At 57.0% G+C, this 22,089-nt stretch overlaps 1 protein-coding gene across 1 annotated transcript in view; it reads right to left on the reverse strand.

The window, feature by feature from the left end:
- The window catches only part of LOC147123825 (apolipoprotein L3-like), a 54,228-nt gene extending 34,188 nt beyond the window's left edge, over positions 1–20,040 (reverse strand). The window contains exon 1 of the mRNA XM_085967325.1: positions 19,953–20,040. Coding sequence (XP_085823451.1) covers positions 19,953–20,040 — 88 coding nt within the window. The remainder of the gene's footprint in view (positions 1–19,952) is intronic.
- Between the last annotated feature and the right edge of the window lie 2,049 nt (positions 20,041–22,089).

Consider the following 22,089-nt stretch of genomic DNA (forward strand, 5'->3'; position numbering starts at 1 on the left):
GAGTTGGTGGGTCCCAGCGGTCAGTGGGTCAGTAAGTCGGTGGTTCCCAGCGGTCAGTGGTCAGCAAGTCGGTGGTTCCCAGTGGTCAGTGGGTCAGCGAATTGGTGTTTCCCAGCGGTCAGTAGGTCAGCGAGTCGGTGGATCCCAGCGGTCAGTGGGTCAGCGAGTCGGTGGTTCCCAGCGGTCAGTGGGTCAGTGAGTCAGTGGTTCCCAGCGGTCAGTGGCTCTGCGGTGCCCAGCGATGCCCAGCGGTCAGTGAGTCGGTAAATCCCAGCAGTCAGTGGGTCAGCGTGTCGGTGGTTCCCAGTGGCCAGTGGTCAGTGGGTCAGCGAGTCAGTGGTTCCCAGCGGTCAGTGGTCAGCGAGTCGGTGGTTCGCAGCGGTCAGTTGGTCAGTGAGTCGGTGGTTCCGAGTGGTCAGTGGGTCAGCGAGTCGGTGGTTCCCAGCGGTCAGTGGTCAGCGAGTCAGAGGTTCCCAGCGGTCAGTGGTCAGCGAGTGGGTGGTTCCCAGCGGTCAGTGGTCAGCGAGTCGGTGGTTCCCAGCAGTCAGTGGGTCAGCGAGTCGGTGGTTCCCAGTGGTCAGTGGTCAGCGAGTCGGTGGTTCCCAGCGGTCGGTGGGTCAGCGAGTCGGTGGTTCCCAGCGGTCAGTGGTCAGCGAGTCGGTGGTTCCCAGCGGTCAGTGGACAGCGAGTCGGTGGTTCCCAGCGGTCAGTGGGTCAGCGAGTCGGTGGTTCCCAGCGGTCAGTGGGTCAGCAATTTGGTGTTTCCCAGCGGTCAGTGGGTCAGTGAGTCGGTGGTTCCCAGCGGTCAGTGGGTCAGCGAGTCGATGGTTCCCAGCGGTCAGTGGGTCAGTGAGTCGGTGGTTCCCAGCGGTCAGTGGTCAGCGAGTCAGTGGTTCCCAGTGGTCAGTGGGTCAGCGAGTCGGTGGTTCCCAGCGGTCAGTGGTCAGCGAGTCGGTGGTTCCCAGCGGTCAGTGGGTCAGCGAGTCGGTGGTTCCCAGCGGTCAGTGGGTCAGTGAGTCAGTGGTTCCCAGCGGTCAGTGGCTCTGCGGTGCCCAGCGATGCCCAGCAGTCAGTGTGTCAGCGAGTCGGTAAATCTCAGCGGTCAGTGGGTCAGCGAGTCGGTGGTTCCCAGTGGCCAGTGGTCAGTGGGTCAGCGAGTCGGTGGTTCCCAGCGGTCAGCGAGTCGGTGGTTCGCAGCGGTCAGTTGGTCAGTGAGTCGGTGGTTCCCAGCGGTCAGTGGGTCAGTGAGTCGGTGGTTCCCAGCGGTCAGTGGGTCAGCGAGTCGATGGTTCCCAGCGTTCAGTGGGTCAGCGAGTCGGTGGTTCCCAGCGGTCAGTGGTCAGCGAGTCGGTTGTTCCCAGCAGTCAGTGGGTCAGCGAGTCGGTGGTTCCCAGCGGTCAGTGGTCAGCGAGTCGGTGGTTCGCAGCGGTCAGTTGGTCAGTGAGTCGGTGGTTCCCAGCGGTCAGTGGGTCAGTGAGTCGGTGGTTCCCAGCGGTCAGTGGGTCAGCGAGTCGATGGTTCCCAGCGTTCAGTGGGTCAGCGAGTCGGTGGTTCCCAGCGGTCAGTGGTCAGCGAGTCGGTGGTTCCCAGCGGTCAGTGGGTCAGCAATTTGGTGTTTCCCAGCGGTCAGTGGGTCAGTGAGTCGGTGGTTCCCAGCGGTCAGTGGGTCAGCGAGTTGGTGGGTCCCAGCGGTCAGTGGGTCAGCGAGTCGATGGTTCCCAGCGGTCAGTGGGTCAGCGAGTCGATGGTTCCCAGCGGTCAGTGGGTCAGCGAGTTGGTGGGTCCCAGCGGTCAGTGGGTCAGTAAGTCGGTGGTTCCCAGCGGTCAGTGGTCAGCAAGTCGGTGGTTCCCAGTGGTCAGTGGGTCAGCGAATTGGTGTTTCCCAGCGGTCAGTAGGTCAGCGAGTCGGTGGATCCCAGCGGTCAGTGGGTCAGCGAGTCGGTGGTTCCCAGCGGTCAGTGGGTCAGTGAGTCAGTGGTTCCCAGCGGTCAGTGGCTCTGCGGTGCCCAGCGATGCCCAGCGGTCAGTGAGTCGGTAAATCCCAGCAGTCAGTGGGTCAGCGTGTCGGTGGTTCCCAGTGGCCAGTGGTCAGTGGGTCAGCGAGTCAGTGGTTCCCAGCGGTCAGTGGTCAGCGAGTCGGTGGTTCGCAGCGGTCAGTTGGTCAGTGAGTCGGTGGTTCCGAGTGGTCAGTGGGTCAGCGAGTCGGTGGTTCCCAGCGGTCAGTGGTCAGCGAGTCAGAGGTTCCCAGCGGTCAGTGGTCAGCGAGTGGGTGGTTCCCAGCGGTCAGTGGTCAGCGAGTCGGTGGTTCCCAGCAGTCAGTGGGTCAGCGAGTCGGTGGTTCCCAGTGGTCAGTGGTCAGCGAGTCGGTGGTTCCCAGCGGTCGGTGGGTCAGCGAGTCGGTGGTTCCCAGCGGTCAGTGGTCAGCGAGTCGGTGGTTCCCAGCGGTCAGTGGACAGCGAGTCGGTGGTTCCCAGCGGTCAGTGGGTCAGCGAGTCGGTGGTTCCCAGCGGTCAGTGGGTCAGCAATTTGGTGTTTCCCAGCGGTCAGTGGGTCAGTGAGTCGGTGGTTCCCAGCGGTCAGTGGGTCAGCGAGTCGATGGTTCCCAGCGGTCAGTGGGTCAGTGAGTCGGTGGTTCCCAGCGGTCAGTGGTCAGCGAGTCAGTGGTTCCCAGTGGTCAGTGGGTCAGCGAGTCGGTGGTTCCCAGCGGTCAGTGGTCAGCGAGTCGGTGGTTCCCAGCGGTCAGTGGGTCAGCGAGTCGGTGGTTCCCAGCGGTCAGTGGGTCAGTGAGTCAGTGGTTCCCAGCGGTCAGTGGCTCTGCGGTGCCCAGCGATGCCCAGCAGTCAGTGTGTCAGCGAGTCGGTAAATCTCAGCGGTCAGTGGGTCAGCGAGTCGGTGGTTCCCAGTGGCCAGTGGTCAGTGGGTCAGCGAGTCGGTGGTTCCCAGCGGTCAGCGAGTCGGTGGTTCGCAGCGGTCAGTTGGTCAGTGAGTCGGTGGTTCCCAGCGGTCAGTGGGTCAGTGAGTCGGTGGTTCCCAGCGGTCAGTGGGTCAGCGAGTCGATGGTTCCCAGCGTTCAGTGGGTCAGCGAGTCGGTGGTTCCCAGCGGTCAGTGGTCAGCGAGTCGGTTGTTCCCAGCAGTCAGTGGGTCAGCGAGTCGGTGGTTCCCAGCGGTCAGTGGTCAGCGAGTCGGTGGTTCCCAGCGGTCGGTGGGTCAGCGAGTCGGTGGTTCCCAGCGGTCAGTGGTCAGCGAGTCGGTGGTTCCCAGCAGTCGGTGGGTCAGCAAGTCGGTGGTTCCCAGCGGTCAGTGGTCAGCGAGTCGGCGGTTCCCAGCATTCAGTGGGTCAGCAAGTCGTTAATTCCCAGCGGTGAGTGGGTCAGTGAGTCGGTGGTTCCCAGCGGTCAGTGGGTCAGTCAGTCGGTGGTTCCCAGCGGTCAGTGGGTCAGCGGTTCCCAGCGGTCAGTGGGTCAGTCAGTCGCTGGTTCCCAGCGGTCAGTGGGTCAGTCAGACGGTGGTTCCCAGCGGTCAGTGGGTCAGCGGTTCCCAGCGGTCAGTGGGTCAGTCAGTTGGTGGTTCCCAGCGGTCAGTGGGTCAGCGAGTCGGTGGTTCCCAGCGGTCAGTGGGTCAACGAGTCGGTGGTTCCCAGCGGTCAGTGGTCAGCGAGTCGGTGGTTCCCAGCGGTCAGTGGGTCAGCGAGTCGGTGGTTCCCAGCGGTCAGTGGGTCAGTGAGTCAGTGGTTCCCAGCGGTCAGTGGCTCTGCGGTGCCCAGCGATGCCCAGCGGTCAGTGGGTCAGCGAGTCGGTAAATCCCAGCGGTCAGTGGGTCAGCGAGTCGGTGGTTCCCAGTGGCCAGTGGTCAGTGGGTCAGCGAGTCGGTGGTTCCCAGCGGTCAGTGGCTCTGCGGTGCCCAGCGATGCCCAGCGGTCAGTGGGTCAGCGAGTCGGTAAATCCCAGCGGTCAGTGGGTCAGCGAGTCGGTGGTTCCCAGCGGTCAGTGGCTCTGTGGTGCCCAGCGATGCCCAGCGTTCAGTGGGTCAGCGAGTCGGTAAATCCCAGCGGTCAGTGGGTCAGCGAGTCGGTGGTTCCCAGTGGCCAGTGGTCAGTGGGTCAGCGAGTCGGTGGTTCCCAGCAGTCAGTGGTCAGCGAGTCGGTGGTTCGCAGCGGTCAGTTGGTCAGTGAGTCGGTGGTTCCCAGCGGTCAGTGGGTCAGTGAGTCGGTGGTTCCCAGTGGTCAGTGGGTCAGCGAGTCAATGGTTCCCAGCGTTCAGTGGGTCAGCGAGTCGGTGGTTCCCAGCATTCAGTGGGTCAGCAAGTCGTTAATTCCCAGCAGTGAGTGGGTCAGTGAGTCGGTGGTTCCCAGCGGTCAGTGGGTCAGTCAGTCGGTGGTTCCCAGCGGTCAGTGGGTCAGCGGTTCCCAGCGGTCAGTGGGTCAGTCAGTCGCTGGTTCCCAGCGGTCAGTGGGTCAGTCAGACGGTGGTTCCCAGCGGTCAGTGGGTTAGCGGTTCCCAGCGGTCAGTGGGTCAGTCAGTTGGTGGTTCCCAGCGGTCAGTGGGTCAGCGAGTCGGTGGTTCCCAGCGGTCAGTGGGTCAGCGAGTCGGTGGTTCCCAGCAGTCAGTGGTCAGCGAGTCGGCAATTCCCTGCAGTCAGTGGGTCAACGAGTCGGTGGTTCCCAGCGGTCAGTGGTCAGCGAGTCGGTGGTTCCCAGCGGTCAGTGGGTCAGCGAGTCAGTGGTTCCCAGCGGTCAGTGGGTCAGTGAGTTGGTGGTTCCCAGCGGTCAGTCGATAGTGAGTCGGTGGTTCCCAGCGGTCAGTGGTCAGCGAGTCGGTGGTTCCCAGTGGTCAGTGGGTCAGCGAGTTGGTGGTTCCCAGCGGTCAGTGGTCAGCGAGTCGGTGGTTCCCAGCGGTCAGTGGTCAGCGAGTCGGTGGTTCCCAGCGGTCAGTGGGTCAGCGAGTCGGTGGTTCCCAGCGGTCAGTGGGTCAGCAATTTGGTGTTTCCCAGCGGTCAGTGGGTCAGTGAGTCGGTGGTTCCCAGCGGTCAGTGGGTCAGCGAGTCGATGGTTCCCAGCGGTCAGTGGGTCAGCGAGTTGGTGGGTCCCAGCGGTCAGTGGGTCAGTAAGTCGGTGGTTCCCAGCGGTCAGTGGTCAGCGAGTCGGTGGTTCCCAGCGGTCAGTGGGTCAGCGAATTGGTGGTTCCCAGCAGTCAGTGGGTCAGCAATTTGGTGTTTCCCAGCGGTCAGTAGGTCAGCGAGTCGGTGGTTCCCAGCGGTCAGTGGGTCAGCGAGTCGGTGGTTCCCAGCGGTCAGTGCGTCAGTGAGTCAGTGGTTCCCAGCGGTCAGTGGCTCTGCGGTGCCCAGCGATGCCCAGCGGTCAGTGGGTCAGCGAGTCGGTAAATCCCAGCGGTCAGTGAGTCAGTGGTTCCCAGTGGCCAGTGGTCAGTGGGTCAGCGAGTCGGTGGTTCCCAGCGGTCAGTGGTCAGCGAGTCGGTGGTTCACAGCGGTCAGTTGGTCAGCGAGTCGGTGGTTCGCAGCGGTCAGTTGGTCAGTGAGTCGGTGGTTCCCAGCGGTCAGTGGGTCAGCGAGTCGGTGGTTCCCAGCGGTCAGTGCGTCAGTGAGTCAGTGGTTCCCAGCGGTCAGTGGCTCTGCGGTGCCCAGCGATGCCCAGCGGTCAGTGGGTCAGCGAGTCGGTAAATCCCAGCGGTCAGTGGGTCAGCGTGTCGGTGGTTCTCAGTGGCCAGTGGTCAGTGGGTCAGCGAGTCGGTGGTTCCCAGCGGTCAGTGGTCAGCGAGTCGGTGGTTCGCAGCGGTCAGTTGGTCAGTGAGTCGGTGGTTCCCAGTGGTCAGTGGGTCAGCGAGTCGGTGGTTCCCAGCGGTCAGTGGTCAGCGAGTCAGTGGTTCCCAGCGGTCAGTGGTCAGCGAGTGGGTGGTTCCCAGCGGTCAGTGGTCAGCGAGTCGGTGGTTCCCAGCAGTCAGTGGTCAGCGAGTCGGTGGTTCCCAGCAGTCAGTGGGTCAGCGAGTCGGTGGTTCCCAGCGGTCAGTGGGTCAGCAATTTGGTGTTTCCCAGCGGTCAGTGGGTCAGTGAGTCGGTGGTTCCCAGCGGTCAGTGGGTCAGCGAGTCGATGGTTCCCAGCGGTCAGTGGGTCAGCGAGTTGGTGGGTCCCAGCGGTCAGTGGGTCAGTAAGTCGGTGGTTCCCAGCGGTCAGTGGTCAGCGAGTCGGTGGTTCCCAGCGGTCAGTGGGTCAGCGAATTGGTGGTTCCCAGCAGTCAGTGGGTCAGCAATTTGGTGTTTCCCAGCGGTCAGTAGGTCAGCGAGTCGGTGGTTCCCAGCGGTCAGTGGGTCAGCGAGTCGGTGGTTCCCAGCGGTCAGTGGGTCAGTGAGTCAGTGGTTCCCAGCGGTCAGTGGCTCTGCGGTGCCCAGCGATGCCCAGCGGTCAGTGGGTCAGCGAGTCGGTAAATCCCAGCGGTCAGTGAGTCAGTGGTTCCCAGTGGCCAGTGGTCAGTGGGTCAGCGAGTCGGTGGTTCCCAGCGGTCAGTGGTCAGCGAGTCGGTGGTTCACAGCGGTCAGTTGGTCAGCGAGTCGGTGGTTCGCAGCGGTCAGTTGGTCAGTGAGTCGGTGGTTCCCAGCGGTCAGTGGGTCAGCGAGTCGGTGGTTCCCAGCGGTCAGTGCGTCAGTGAGTCAGTGGTTCCCAGCGGTCAGTGGCTCTGCGGTGCCCAGCGATGCCCAGCGGTCAGTGGGTCAGCGAGTCGGTAAATCCCAGCGGTCAGTGGGTCAGCGTGTCGGTGGTTCTCAGTGGCCAGTGGTCAGTGGGTCAGCGAGTCGGTGGTTCCCAGCGGTCAGTGGTCAGCGAGTCGGTGGTTCACAGCGGTCAGTTGGTCAGTGAGTCGGTGGTTCCCAGTGGTCAGTGGGTCAGCGAGTCGGTGGTTCCCAGCGGTCAGTGGTCAGCGAGTCAGTGGTTCCCAGCGGTCAGTGGTCAGTGAGTGGGTGGTTCCCAGCGGTCAGTGGTCAGCGAGTCGGTGGTTCCCAGCAGTCAGTGGTCAGCGAGTCGGTGGTTCCCAGCAGTCAGTGGGTCAGCGAGTCGGTGGTTCCCAGCGGTCAGTGGTCAGCGAGTGGGTGGTTCCCAGCGGTCAGTGGGTCAGTGAGTCGGTGTTTCCCAGTGGTCTGTGGGTCAGTGAGTCGGTGGTTCCCAGCGGTCAGTGGGTCAGTGAGTCAGTGTTTCCCAGTGGTCAGTGGGTCAGCGAGTCGGTGGTTCCCAGCAGTCAGTGGGTCAGTGAGTCGGTGGTTCCCAGCGGTCAGTGGGTCAGCGAGTCGGTGGTTCCCAGCGGTCTGTGGTCAGTGAGTCGGTGGTTCCCAGCGGTCAGTGGGTCAGTGAGTAGGTGGTTCCCAGCGGTCAGTGGGTCAATGAGTCGGTGGTTCCCAGCGGTCAGTGGGTCAGCGAGTCGGTGGTTCCCAGCAGTCAGTGGTCAGCGAGTCGGTAATTCCCTGCAGTCAGTGGGTCAACGAGTCAGTGATTCCCAGCGGTCAGTGGTCAGCGAGTCGGTGGTTCCCAGCGGTCAGTGGGTCAGCGAGTCAGTGGTTCCCAGCGGTCAGTGGGTCAGTGAGTTGGTGGTTCCCAGCAGTCAGTCGATAGTGAGTCGGCGGTTCCCAGCGGTCAGTGGTCAGCGAGTCAGTGGTTCCCAGTGGTCAGTGGGTCAGCGAGTCGGTGGTTCCCAGCGGTCAGTGGTCAGCGAGTCGGTGGTTCCCAGCGGTCAGTGGTCAGCGAGTCGGTGGTTCCCAGCGGTCAGTGGGTCAGCGAGTCGGTGGTTCCCAGCGGTCAGTGGTCAGCGAGTCGGTGGTTCCCAGCGGTCAGTGGTCAGCGAGTCGGTGGTTCCCAGCGGTCAGTGGTCAGCGAGTCGGTGGTTCCCAGCGGTCAGTGGTCAGCGAGTCGGTGGTTCCCAGCGGTCAGTGGTCAGTGAGTCGGTGGTTCCCAGCAGTCAGTGGTCAGCGAGTCGGTAATTCCCTGCAGTCAGTGGGTCAACGTGTCAGTGATTCCCAGCGGTCAGTGGTCAGCGAGTCGGTGGTTCCCAGCGGTCAGTGGGTCAGCGAGTCAGTGGTTCCCAGCGGTCAGTGGGTCAGTGAGTTGGTGGTTCGCAGCAGTCAGTCGATAGTGAGTCGGCGGTTCCCAGCGGTCAGTGGTCAGCGAGTCAGTGGTTCCCAGTGGTCAGTGGGTCAGCGAGTCGGTGGTTCCCAGTGGTCAGTGGTCAGCGAGTCGGTGGTTCCCAGCGGTCAGTGGTCAGCGAGTCGGTGGTTCCCAGCGGTCAGTGGGTCAGCGAGTCGGTGGTTCCCAGCGGTCAGTGGGTCAGCAATTTGGTGTTTCCCAGCGGTCAGTGGGTCAGTGAGTCGGTGGTTCCCAGCGGTCAGTGGGTCAGTAAGTCGGTGGTTCCCAGCGGTCAGTGGTCAGCGAGACGGTGGTTCCCAGCGGTCAGTGGGTCAGGGAGTCGGTGGTTCCCAGCAGTCAGTGGGTCAGCAATTTGGTGTTTCCCAGCGGTCAATGGTCAGCGAGTCGGTGGTTCCCAGCGGTCAGTGGTCAGTGAGTCAGTGGTTCCCAGCAGTCAGTGGTCAGCGAGTCGGTAATTCCCAGCAGTCAGTGGGTCAACGAGTCATTGGTTCCCAGCGGTCAGTGGGTCAGCGAGTCGGTGGTTCCCAGCGGTCAGTGGGTCAGTGAGTCGGTGGTTCCCAGCGGTCAGTGGGTCAGTGAGTCGGTGGTTCCCAGCGGTCAGTGGTCAGCGAGTCAGTGGTTCCCAGTGGTCAGTGGGTCAGCGAGTCGGTGGTTCCCAGCGGTCAGTGGTCAGCGAGTCGGTGGTTCCCAGCGGTCAGTGGGTCAACGAGTCGGTGGTTCCCAGCGGTCAGTGGTCAGCGAGTCAGTGGTTCCCAGCGGTCAGTGGTCAGCGAGTGGGTGGTTCCCAGCGGTCAGTGATCAGCGAGTCGGTGGTTCCCAGCAGTCAGTGGTCAGCGAGTCGGTGGTTCCCAGCAGTCAGTGGGTCAGCGAGTCGGTGGTTCCCAGCGGTCAGTGGTCAGCGAGTGGGTGGTTCCCAGCGGTCAGTGGGTCAGTGAGTCGGTGTTTCCCAGTGGTCTGTGGGTCAGTGAGTCGGTGGTTCCCAGCGGTCAGTGGGTCAGTGAGTCAGTGTTTCCCAGTGGTCAGTGGGTCAGCGAGTCGGTGGTTCCCAGCAGTCAGTGGGTCAGTGAGTCGGTGGTTCCCAGCGGTCAGTGGGTCAGCGAGTCGGTGGTTCCCAGCGGTCTGTGGTCAGTGAGTCGGTGGTTCCCAGCGGTCAGTGGGTCAGTGAGTAGGTGGTTCCCAGCGGTCAGTGGGTCAATGAGTCGGTGGTTCCCAGCGGTCAGTGGGTCAGCGAGTCGGTGGTTCCCAGCAGTCAGTGGTCAGCGAGTCGGTAATTCCCTGCAGTCAGTGGGTCAACGAGTCAGTGATTCCCAGCGGTCAGTGGTCAGCGAGTCGGTGGTTCCCAGCGGTCAGTGGGTCAGCGAGTCAGTGGTTCCCAGCGGTCAGTGGGTCAGTGAGTTGGTGGTTCCCAGCAGTCAGTCGATAGTGAGTCGGCGGTTCCCAGCGGTCAGTGGTCAGCGAGTCAGTGGTTCCCAGTGGTCAGTGGGTCAGCGAGTCGGTGGTTCCCAGCGGTCAGTGGTCAGCGAGTCGGTGGTTCCCAGCGGTCAGTGGTCAGCGAGTCGGTGGTTCCCAGCGGTCAGTGGGTCAGCGAGTCGGTGGTTCCCAGCGGTCAGTGGTCAGCGAGTCGGTGGTTCCCAGCGGTCAGTGGTCAGCGAGTCGGTGGTTCCCAGCGGTCAGTGGTCAGCGAGTCGGTGGTTCCCAGCGGTCAGTGGTCAGCGAGTCGGTGGTTCCCAGCGGTCAGTGGTCAGTGAGTCGGTGGTTCCCAGCAGTCAGTGGTCAGCGAGTCGGTAATTCCCTGCAGTCAGTGGGTCAACGAGTCAGTGATTCCCAGCGGTCAGTGGTCAGCGAGTCGGTGGTTCCCAGCGGTCAGTGGGTCAGCGAGTCAGTGGTTCCCAGCGGTCAGTGGGTCAGTGAGTTGGTGGTTCGCAGCAGTCAGTCGATAGTGAGTCGGCGGTTCCCAGCGGTCAGTGGTCAGCGAGTCAGTGGTTCCCAGTGGTCAGTGGGTCAGCGAGTCGGTGGTTCCCAGCGGTCAGTGGTCAGCGAGTCGGTGGTTCCCAGCGGTCAGTGGTCAGCGAGTCGGTGGTTCCCAGCGGTCAGTGGGTCAGCGAGTCGGTGGTTCCCAGCGGTCAGTGGGTCAGCAATTTGGTGTTTCCCAGCGGTCAGTGGGTCAGTGAGTCGGTGGTTCCCAGCGGTCAGTGGGTCAGTAAGTCGGTGGTTCCCAGCGGTCAGTGGTCAGCGAGACGGTGGTTCCCAGCGGTCAGTGGGTCAGGGAGTCGGTGGTTCCCAGCAGTCAGTGGGTCAGCAATTTGGTGTTTCCCAGCGGTCAATGGTCAGCGAGTCGGTGGTTCCCAGCGGTCAGTGGTCAGTGAGTCAGTGGTTCCCAGCAGTCAGTGGTCAGCGAGTCGGTAATTCCCAGCAGTCAGTGGGTCAACGAGTCATTGGTTCCCAGCGGTCAGTGGGTCAGCGAGTCGGTGGTTCCCAGCGGTCAGTGGGTCAGTGAGTCGGTGGTTCCCAGCGGTCAGTGGGTCAGTGAGTCGGTGGTTCCCAGCGGTCAGTGGTCAGCGAGTCAGTGGTTCCCAGTGGTCAGTGGGTCAGCGAGTCGGTGGTTCCCAGCGGTCAGTGGTCAGCGAGTCGGTGGTTCCCAGCGGTCAGTGGGTCAACGAGTCGGTGGTTCCCAGCGGTCAGTGGTCAACGAGTCGGTGGTTCCCAGCAGTCAGTGGTCAGTGAGTCGGTGGTTCCCAGCGGTCAGTGGTCAGTGAGTCGGTGGTTCCCAGCAGTCAGTGGGTCAGCGAGTCGGTGGTTCCCAGCGGTCAGTGGGTCAGCGAGTCGGTGGTTCCCAGCGGTCAGTGGGTCAGCAATTTGGTGTTTCCCAGCGGTCAGTGGGTCAGTGAGTCGGTGGTTCCTAGCGGTCAGTGGTCAGCGAGTCGGCAACATTGCCGGTTATTGAGGTGTTGTTTTCGGAGTGAGAATTTTGCCGGTTGATAGAGAATTCCAACTATTTAGGTGCCGTTTAAACGAGAGTTTCTTGTAATTTGATTGAGTTCTTTGATGAGGTAACAGAGAAGGTTGATGAGGGCAATGCGGTTGACGTGGTGTACAGGGACTTCCAAAAGACATTCAACAAAGTGCCACATAATTGACTTGTCAGCAAAGTTGAAGCCCATGGAATAAAAGGGACAGCGGCAGCATGGATACGGAATTGGCCAAGTGACAGGAAACAGAGAGTAGTGGTGAACGGTTGTTTTTCAGACTGGAGGGAGGTATACAGTGGTGTTCCCCAGGGGTCGGTTCTAGGACCACTGCTTTTCTTGGTATATATTAATGACTTGGACGTGGGTGTACAGGGCACAATTTTCTGATGACACAAAACTTGGAAGTATAGTGAAGAGTGAGAAGGATAGTGATAGACTTCAGGAAGACATAGACAGGCTGATGAAATGGGCAGACACATGGCAGATGAAATTTAATGTAGAAAAGTGTGAAGTGATACATTTTGGTAGAAAGAATGAGGAGAGGAAATATAAACTAAAGGGTACAATCTCCTGAAGGGGCACATGAACAGAGAGACCTGGGGGTATGTGTGCACAAATCGTTGAAGGTAGCAGGGCAGGTTGAGAAAGCGGTTAAAAAAGCATACGGGATCCTGGGCTTCATACATCGACAGTGCTGTCAAACGGCACTTACTCACCAATAACCTGCTCTCTGATGCCCAGTTTGGGTTCCGCCAAGACCACTCAGCTCCCGACCTCATTACAGCCTTGGTCCAAACAAGGACAAAGAAGCTGAATTCCAGAGGTGAGGTGAGAGTGACTGCCCTTGACATCAAGGCAGCATTTGACCGAGTGTGGCATCAAGGAGCCCTAGTAAAACTGAAGTCAATGGGAATCGGGGGGAAAACTCTCCACTGGCTGGAGTCATACCTAGCACAAAGGAAGATGGTTGTGGTGGTTGGAGGTCAATCATCACAGCCCCAGGACATCGCTACAGGAGTTCCTGAGGGCAGTGTTGTAGGCCCAACCATCTTCAGCTGCTTCATCAATGACCTTCCCTCCAACATAAGGTCAGGAATGGGGATGTTTGCTGATGACTGCAGTGTCCAGTGCCATTCACAATTCCTCAGATAATGAAGCAGTCCATGCCCGCATGCAAAAAGACCTGGACGACGTTCAGGCTTGGGCTGATAAGTGGCAGGTAACATTCGCGAAACACAAGTGCCAGGCAATGACTATCTCCAACAAGCGAGAGTCTAACCACCGCCCCTTGACATTCAACGGCATTACCATCGCCGAATCCCCCACCAACAATATCCTGGGGGGTCACCATTGACCAGAAACTTAACTGGACCAGCCACATAAATATTGTAGCAACAAGAGCAGGTCAGAGGCTGGGTATTCTGCGACGAGTGTCTCACCTCCTGACTTCCCAAAGCCTTTCCACCATCTACAAGGCACAAGTCAGGAGTGTGATGGAATACTCTCCACTTGCCTGGATGAGTGCAGCTCCAACAACACTCAAGAAGCTCGGCAACATCCAGGACAAAGCAGCCCACTTGATTGGCACCCTATCCACCACCTTCAAAATTCACTCCCTCCACCACCGGCGTACCGTGGCTGCAGTGTGTACCATCTACAAGATGCACTGCAGCAACTCGCCAAGGCTTCTTCAGCAGCACCTCCCAAACCCGCGACCTCTACCACCTGGAAGGACAAGGGCAGCAGGCGCATGGGAACACCACCACCTCCAAGTTCCCCTCCAAGTCACACACCATCCTGACTTAGAAGTATATCGGCCGATCCTTCATCATCGCTGGGTCAAAATCCTGGAACTCCCTCCCTAACAGCACTGTGGGAGCACATTCACCACACGGACTGCAGCGGTTCAAGAAGGCGGCTCACCACCACCTTCTCAAGGCAACTAGGGATGGGCAATAAATGCTGGCCTTCTCAGAAACGCCCACATCTCATAAACGAATAAATAAATAAATAAATAGAGGTACAGGTTGAGTGTCCAAAATCCGGACTAATGGAATCTGGAATGTTCCGGAATCCAGATTGGTGGCAGGGTCATCCGGAATCCGTAAAATGTTCTGGAATCCGGACACCCTGTCAAACCGCAACTTGGGCCCAGGTATTTCCGGACTCGGAACGTGTTTCTGATGTTCGAAGTCTGGAAACACCCGAGCCCAGGTTGCGATAGTTCTGGACTTCGGACATCAGAAACACGTTCCGAAGTCTGGAAAAACACGAAAACCGGCTCGGCCTTGGTCCCGAGGTTGCTGGATTCGGGACACTCAACCTGCAGAGAGTACATTAAAGCAGCGGCAGCGGCGGGAGGATAAAGAGCGGCCCGAGAGCGGACCTGAATTAAAGCAGCGACAGCGGCGGGAGGATAAAGAGCGGCCCGAGAGCGGACCTGAATTAAAGCAGCGGCAGCGGCGAGAGGATAAAGAGCGACCCGAGAGTGGACCTGAATTAAAGCAGTGACAGCGGCGAGAGGATAAAGAGCGGCCCGAGAGCGGACCTGAATTAAAGCAGCGGCAGCGGCGAAAGGATAAAGAGCGGCCCGAGAGCGGACCTGAATTAAAGCAGTGACAGCGGCGAGAGGATAAAGAGCGGCCCGAGAGCGGACCTGAATTAAAGCAGCGGGAACGGCGAGAGGATAAAGAGCGGCCCGAGAGCGGAGCTGAATTAAAGCAGCGGCAGCGGCGAGAGGATAAAGAGCGGCTCGAGAGCGGACCTGAATTAAAGCAGCGGCAAGAGGATAAAGAGCGGCCCGAGAGCGGAGCCGAATTAAAGCAGCGACAGCGGTGAGAGGATAAAGAGCGGCCCGAGAGCGGAGCTGAATTAAAGCAGCGGCAGCGGCGAGAGGATAAAGAGCGGCCCGAGAGCGGACCTGAATTAAAGCAGCGGCGAGAGGATAAAGAGCGGCCCGAGAGCGGACCTAAATTAAAGCAGCGGCAGCGGCGAGAGGATAAAGAGCGGCCCGAGAGCGGACCTGAATTAAAGCAGCGGCAGCGGCGAGAGGATAAAGAGCGGCCCGAGAGCGGACCTGAATTAAAGCAGCGACAGCGGCGGGAGGATAAAGAGCGGCCCGAGAGTGGAGCTGAATTAAAGCAGCGGCGAGAGGATAAAGAGCGGCCCGAGAGCGGACCTGAATTAAAGCAGCGGCAGCGGTGAGAGGATAAAGAGCGGCCCGAGAGTGGAGCTGAATTAAAGCAGCGGCAGCGGCGAGAGGATAAAGAGCGGCCCGAGAGTGGACCTGAATTAAAGCAGCGGCAGCGGCGAGAGGATAAAGAGCGGCCCGAGAGTGGACCTGAATTAAAGCAGCGGCAGCGGCGAGAGGATAAAGAGCGGCCCGAGAGCGGACCTGAATTAAAGCAGCGGCGAGAGGATAAAGAGCGGCCCGAGAGCGGAGCTGAATTAAAGCAGCGGCAGCGGCGAGAGGATAAAGAGCGGCCCGAGAGCGGACCTGAATTAAAGCAGCGGCAGCGGCAAGAGGATAAAGAGCGGCCCGAGAGCGGACCTGAATTAAAGCAGTGACAGCGGTGAGAGGATAAAGAGTGGCCCGAGAGCAGAGCTGAATTAAAGAAGCGGCAGAAGCGAGAGGATAAAGTGCGGCCCGAGAGCGGACCTGAATTAAAGCAGCGGCAGCGGCGAGAGGATAAAGAGCGGCCCGAGAGCGGACCTGAATTAAAGCAGCGGCAGCGGCGAGAGGATAAAGAGTGGCCCGAGAGCGGACCTGAATTAAAGCAGCGGCAGCGGCGAGAGGATAAAGTGCGGCCCGAGAGCGGACCTGAATTAAAGCAGCGGCAGCGGCGAGAGGATAAAGAGCGGCCCGAGAGCGGACCTGAATTAAAGCAGTGACAGCGGTGAGAGGATAAAGAGTGGCCCGAGAGCGGACCTGAATTAAAGCAGCGGCAGCAGCGAGAGGATAAAGAGTGGCCCGAGAGCGGACCTGAATTAAAGCAGTGACAGCGGTGAGAGGATAAAGAGCGGCCCGAGAGCGGAGCTGAATTAAAGCAGTGGCAGCGGCGAGAGGATAAAGAGTGGCCCGAGAGTGGACCTGAATTAAAGCAGCGGCAGCAGCGAGAGGATAAAGAGCGGCCCGAGAGTGGTCCTGAATTAAAGCAGCGGCGAGAGGATAAAGAGCGGCCCGAGAGTGGAGCTGAATTAAAGCAGCGGCGAGAGGATAAAGAGCGGCCTGAGAGCGGACCTGAATTAAAGCAGCGGCGAGAGGATAAAGAGCGGCCCGAGAGCGGAGCTGAATTAAAGCAGCGACAGCGGCGAGAGGATAAAGAGCGGGCCGAGAGCGGACCTGAATTAAAGCAGCGGCAGCGGCGAGAGGATAAAGAGCGGCCCGAGAGCGGACCTGAATTAAAGCAGTGACAGCGGCGAGAGGATAAAGAGCGGCCCGAGAGCGGAGCTGAATTAAAGCAGCGACAGTGGCGAGAGGATAAAGAGCGGCCCAAGAGCGGAGCTGAATTAAAGCAGTGACAGCGGCGAGAGGATAAAGAGCGGCCCGAGAGCGGAGCTGAATTAAAGCAGTGACAGTGGCGAGAGGATAAAGAGCGGCCCGAGAGCGGACCTGAATTAAAGCAGTGACAGCGGCGAGAGGATAAAGAGCGGCCCGAGAGCGGAGCTGAATTAAAGCAGCGACAGTGGCGAGAGGATAAAGAGCGGCCCGAGAGCGGAGCTGAATTAAAGCAGTGACAGCGGCGAGAGGATAAAGAGCGGCCCGAGAGCGGACCTGAATTAAAGCAGTGACAGCGGCGAGAGGATAAAGAGCGGCCCGAGAGCGGAGCTGAATTAAAGCAGTGACAGCGGCGAGAGGATAAAGAGCGGCCCGAGAGCGGAGCTGAATTAAAGCAGCGGCAGCGGCGAGAGGATAAAGAGCGGCCCGAGAGCGGACCTGAATTAAAGCAGCGACAGCGGCGAGAGGATAAAGAGCGGCCCGAGAGCGGGCCTGAATTAAAGCAGCGACAGCGGCGAGAGGATAAAGAGCGGCCTGAGAGCGGGCCTGAATTAAAGCAGCGACAGCGGCGAGAGGATAAAGAGCGGCCCGAGAGCGGGCCTGAATTAAAGCAGCGACAGCGGCGAGAGGATAAAGAGCGGCCCGAGAGCGGAGCTGAATTAAAGCAGCGACAGCGGCGAGGCTCCGACTCAAAAACAACAAGAAAATCGAGTGACGTCACAGGAGAGCAGGTAGGTGATTGGTTGGTGAGCATTACAGCTTTTTTTGCTCTCTCTGTTAAGGAAGGGGTGTTAAATTAAGAGCTGAGAAACCGTAACTTGCTGGTACTTAATAAATTAACAACTGAAACTAAATAAAATAATCGAACAATAAACCTAAAATATCAATTGAATAAAAGCTTTAATTAATTAATAAAGAAAACAAGGTTAGAGATGGCAGGGCAGGTGGTGTTGTAACTGCAGCGTGTGGGAGTCTGTGGAGAGCATCACAATCCCGAGCAAGCACATCTGCACTAAGTGTCTGTAACTCGAGGAACTGGCTCAGAGTTGTTGAGCCGGAGTCCGAGCTGCAGACATTGCAATGCATCAGGGAGGGAGAGAGTTACCTGGACACTTTGTCCCAGGAGGCAGTCACACCCTTTAGGTTAAATAGTACTTTAGAGTTCGTCAGTGGTCAGGGACAGGAGGGTGTGACTGCGAGTCAGGCAGGTATGGGGACAAAGGATGTAGTGATGGAGGAGCCTCAGCCCTGAACCTTGTCCAACAGATATGAGGTACTTGCTGCCTGTATGGATGAGGAAAAGGACTGCAGGGAGGATGGGCAAACTGACCAAGGCACCGTGGTTCAGGGGGCCATCCAAGTGGGGGGAGAAGGAAGGAATGTGGTAGTAGTAGGGGACGGTATAGTCAGGGGGATAGATACTGTTCTCTGCAGCCGCGAAAGAGAGTCCCGAAGGCTGTGTTGCCTGCCCGGTGCCAGGGTTAAGGATATCTCCTCGCAGCTGGAGAAGAACTTGGGAGGGGGAGGATCCAGTTGTCATGGTCCATGTAGGAACCAACGACATAGGTAGAACTAAGAATGAGGTTCTGCTGAGGGAGTTTGAGGAGCTAGGGTCTAAATTAATAAGCAGAACCACAAGGGTAATAATCTCTGGATTACTACCTGAGCCACGTGCAAATTGGCATAGGGTCAAGCAGATCAGAGAGTTAAATGCGTGGCTCAAAGAGTGGTGTGGGAAAAAGGGGTTTCAATTCATGTGGCACTGGCACCAGTACTGGGGAAAGAGGGAGCTGTTCCGTCGGGACGGGCTCCACTTAAACCGGGCTGGGACCAGCGTCCTGGCGAATCGAATAACTAGGGCTGTAGACAGGGCTTTAAACTAAAAAAGGGGGGAGGGGTCAGGTGAGGGGAAATTTAGAAATCTAAAGAGAAAGGTCAAGGCAATAGAGCAATGTAGCTATTTGGGTAAAAATAAACAGAGTGGCCTAGAAATTCAGTAAGGCGCTGCCAGCTTTGCGGCCAGTTACCGCCCAAAGAGGGCTTCTGCGCCAATAGAGGAGTTTGCGCTGATATTGAGCTCGGCGGTAATGGCGGCGGTAGCCGGTAGCGCTGCGCCGGCACCGATGACATCATCGGTGTGCGCAGTGCCCCGTTTCCGCCCCGGTGCCGGCCCGACGCCCATATTCAGTTGCCGCCGCCTCCTCCGTGGCGGCCGCTACTAACATCCGGAGACCAGGGCCTTACTGCAGCCTTAGTGGGGCGCATAAAGGTGGAGGTGCGGCCGGCCGCTTTTTCGGCGGCCGCATGCCCGCACCTCCTTCCCCGGCCTCCTCCACCACCCCCCCCCGCGGCATTGCCGGCTGCTTTCCGCGAGCCCGGCACTTCTCCGTGGTGCCGGGCTCATTTGCCGGCACAATCCAGCGGCGATCTCCCCGTTGCAGGCACCTCCACCTTAAGAGAAGGAGGAGGCCTGCAGTACCGCAGCCTGCCGCACCGCATCGGGTGTCGCAGCGGCACCTAGAGCGCTGAAATTCAGTTTCAGCGCCCCAAGCGGGGCGGGCACACCCTGGAATAGCGCCCGGTTCCGACTTGGGGCGCAGAAACTGAATATCTGACGGTCGCAACTGGCTCCGCGCTCAGCGCTAACTTTTGGGCGCTAGCCAGCTGGCGGGGCCATAGTGAATTTCTAGGCCATAGAGTTTAATGGTAGCAGTGCAGCAGAGAATAAGGTCAAACCAGGGAATAATGGTAAAAGAATGTAAATTACGGCTCTTTATCTGAATGCACGAAGCATTCGTAACAAGATAGATGAACTAATGGCACAAATAGAGATAAATGGGTTTGATCTAATAGTCATTACAGAGACGTGGTTGCAAGGTGGCCAAGGTTGGGAACTAAATGTTCCAGGGTACTTGACATTTCGAAAAGACAGGCAGAATGGAAAAGGAGGGGGAGTAGCCCTGATAATAAAGGACGACATAAGGACAGTAGCGAGAAAGGATCTCGGCTCGGAAGATCAGGAAGTAGAATCAGTCTGGGTGGAAATAAGGAATAACAAGGGGCAGAAAACACTGGTGGGAGTTGTATATAGACCCGCTAACAGTAGCTATACCGTTGGACAGAATATTAATCAAGAAATAGTAGGAGCTTGCAACAAAGGTAATGCAATAAACGTGGGGGACTTAAATCTTCATATAGACTGGACAAATCAAATTGGCAAAGGTAGTCTGGAGGACAAGTTCATGGAATGCATTCGGGACAGTTTCCTAGAACAATGTGTCTGGAACCAACCAGGGAAAAGGCTATTATAGATCTTGTATTGTGTAATGAGACAGGGTTAATTAGCAATCTCATAGTAAAGGATCCTCTGGGGCAGAGTGATCATAATATGATAGAATTTCACATTAATTTTGAGAGTGACTTGCCTAAGTCCGAAACTAGAGTCTTAAACTTAAACTTAATTAAAGCCAATTACATAGGTATGAGATGCAAGTTGGCTGAGGTAGATTGGAAAAATAGATTCAAAGGTATGGCGGTAGATAAGCAATGGTTGTATTGCCTGGAATTTAGAAGGTTAAGGGGTGATCTGATGGAAGTTTTCAGGATATTAAGGGGAACTGATAGAGTAGTTAAAGAGAAACTATTTCCGCTGGTTGAGGAATCTAGGACTAAGGTACATAGCCTAAAAATCAGAGCCAGGCCTTTCAGGAAACTCTTCTGCACACAAAGGGTGGTCGAAGTTTGGAACTCTCTTCCACAAATGGTAATTGACGCTAGATCAATTGTTAATTCTAAATCTGAGATTGATAGATTTTTGTTAACCAAAGGTATTAAGGGACATGGGGCAAAGGCGGGTTTATGGAGTTAGGTCGCAGATCAGCCATTGAATGGTGGAACAGGCTGGAGGAGCTAAATGGCCTCCTCCTGTTCCTATGTTCTACCTCTTGTACTCTGGTCCTCTAGATGTATAGGCCAGCATTCCATTAGCTTTTTTGATTAGCTTCTGTACCTGTTCATGAAATTTTAATGATCTATGTACCTGGACCCCCCAAGTCTCTTTGGACCTCCACTGTTTCTAGCTTTTAACCATTTAGAAAGTACTCTGATCTATACTTTTTTAGTCCAAAGCCGATATTGAAATCTGAAATAAATATATAAAGCCTATATTGAAATCCACAGTTTTTCCCATTCACTTCATCTATTAATATCTCTTTGTAATTTGGTGCTTTTACACTATTTGCTCACTTATATTCCACTGTTCTTAATCTACAGTTCAGCGTTGTATTTACTTTGTTTCAACTGTCCACTTGGTTGGGATTATAGAGAAGCCCATTGTCCACCTACCTCCCGTGTGTTCCTCCAGCGGGGCAAACTCACTCGTGAGGCGGGGCCAAGCAGGGCTCTGCCAATGTGTGGGTGAGATAAACCCCATCAGTGTTTTAAACAGTGTCCGAATCTCCCCCCATCGGTCACCAACAATGTGTGGGTGAGGTAAACCCCATCAGTGTTTTAAACAGTGTCCGAATCTCCCCCCATCTCCCACCAACAATGTGTGGGTGAGATAAACCCCATCAGTGTTTTAAACAGTGTCCGAATCTCCTCCCATCTCCCACCAACAATGTGTGGGTGAGATAAACCCCATCAGTGTTTTAAACAGTGTCCGAATCTCCCCCCATCTCCCACCAACAATGTGTGGGTGAGATAAACCCCATCAGTGTTTTAAACAGTGTCCGAATCTCCTCCCATCTCCCACCAACAATGTCTGGGTGAGATAAACCCCATCAGTGTTTTAAACAGTGTCCGAATCTCCCCCCATCAGTCACCAACAATGTGTGGGTGAGATAAACCCCATCAGTGTTTTAAACAGTGTCCGAATCTCCCCCCATCGGTCACCAACAATGTGTGGGTGAGATAAACCCCATCAGTGTTTTAAACAGTGTCCGAATCTCCCCCCATCAGTCACCAACAATGTGTGGGTGAGATAAACCCCATCAGTGTTTTAAACAGTGTCCGAATCTCCCCCCATCGGTCACCAACAATGTGTGGGTGAGATAAACCCCATCAGTGTTTTAAACAGTGTCCGAATCTCCCCCCACCTCCCACCAACAATGTGTGGGTGAGATAAACCCCATCAGTGTTTTAAACAGTGTCCGAATCTCCCCCCACCTCCCACCAACAATGTGTGGGTGAGATAAACCCCATCAGTGTTTTAAACAGTGTCCGAATCTCCCCCCATCGGTCACCAACAATGTGTGGGTGAGATAAACCCCATCAGTGTTTTAAACAGTGTCCGAATCTCCCCCCATCAGTCACCAACAATGTGTGGGTGAGATAAACCCCATCAGTGTTTTAAACAGTGTCCGAATCTCCCCCCATCGGTCACCAACAATGTGTGGGTGAGATAAACCCCATCAGTGTTTTAAACAGTGTCCGAATCTCCCCCCACCTCCCACCAACAATGTGTGGGTGAGATAAACCCCATCAGTGTTTTAAACAGTGTCCGAATCTCCCCCCACCTCCCACCAACAATGTGTGGGTGAGATAAACCCCATCAGTGTTTTAAACAGTGTCCGAATCTCCTCCCATCGGTCACCAACAATGTGTGGGTGAGATAAACCCCATCAGTGTTTTAAACAGTGTCCGAATCTCCTCCCATCTCCCACCAACAATGTGTGGGTGAGATAAACCCCATCAGTGTTTTAAACAGTGTCCGAATCTCCCCCCATCTCCCACCAACAATGTGTGGGTGAGATAAACCCCATCAGTGTTTTAAACAGTGTCCGAATCTCCTCCCATCGGTCACCAACAATGTGTGGGTGAGATAAACCCCATCAGTGTTTTAAACAGTGTCCGAATCTCCTCCCATCTCCCACCAACAATGTGTGGGTGAGATAAACCCCATCAGTGTTTTAAACAGTGTCCGAATCTCCTCCCATCTCCCACCAACAATGTGTGGGTGAGATAAACCCCATCAGTGTTTTAAACAGTGTCCGAATCTCCTCCCATCGGTCACCAACAATGTATGGGTGAGATAAACCCCATCAGTGTTTTAAACAGTGTCCGAATCTCCTCCCATCTCCCACCAACAATGTCTGGGTGAGATAAACCCCATCAGTGTTTTAAACAGTGTCCGAATCTCCCCCCATCGGTCACCAACAATGTCTGGGTGAGATGAACCCCATCAGTGTTTTAAACAGTGTCCGAATCTCCTCCCATCGGTCACCAACAATGTGTGGGTGAGATAAACCCCATCAGTGTTTTAAACAGTGCCCGAATCTCCTCCCATCTCCCACCAACAATGTCTGGGTGAGATAAACCCCATCAGTGTTTTAAACAGTGTCCGAATCTCCCCCCATCTCCCACCAACAATGTGTGGGTGAGATAAACCCCATCAGTGTTTTAAACAGTGTCCGAATCTCCTCCCATCGGTCACCAACAATGTGTGGGTGAGATAAACCCCATCAGTGTTTTAAACAGTGTC

The sequence above is a fragment of the Somniosus microcephalus genome, chromosome 2, assembly GCF_052327205.1.
Source record: "Somniosus microcephalus isolate GS21.2 chromosome 2, FLI_Smic_1.0, whole genome shotgun sequence".
NCBI classification, from domain to species: Eukaryota; Metazoa; Chordata; class Chondrichthyes; order Squaliformes; family Somniosidae; genus Somniosus; species Somniosus microcephalus.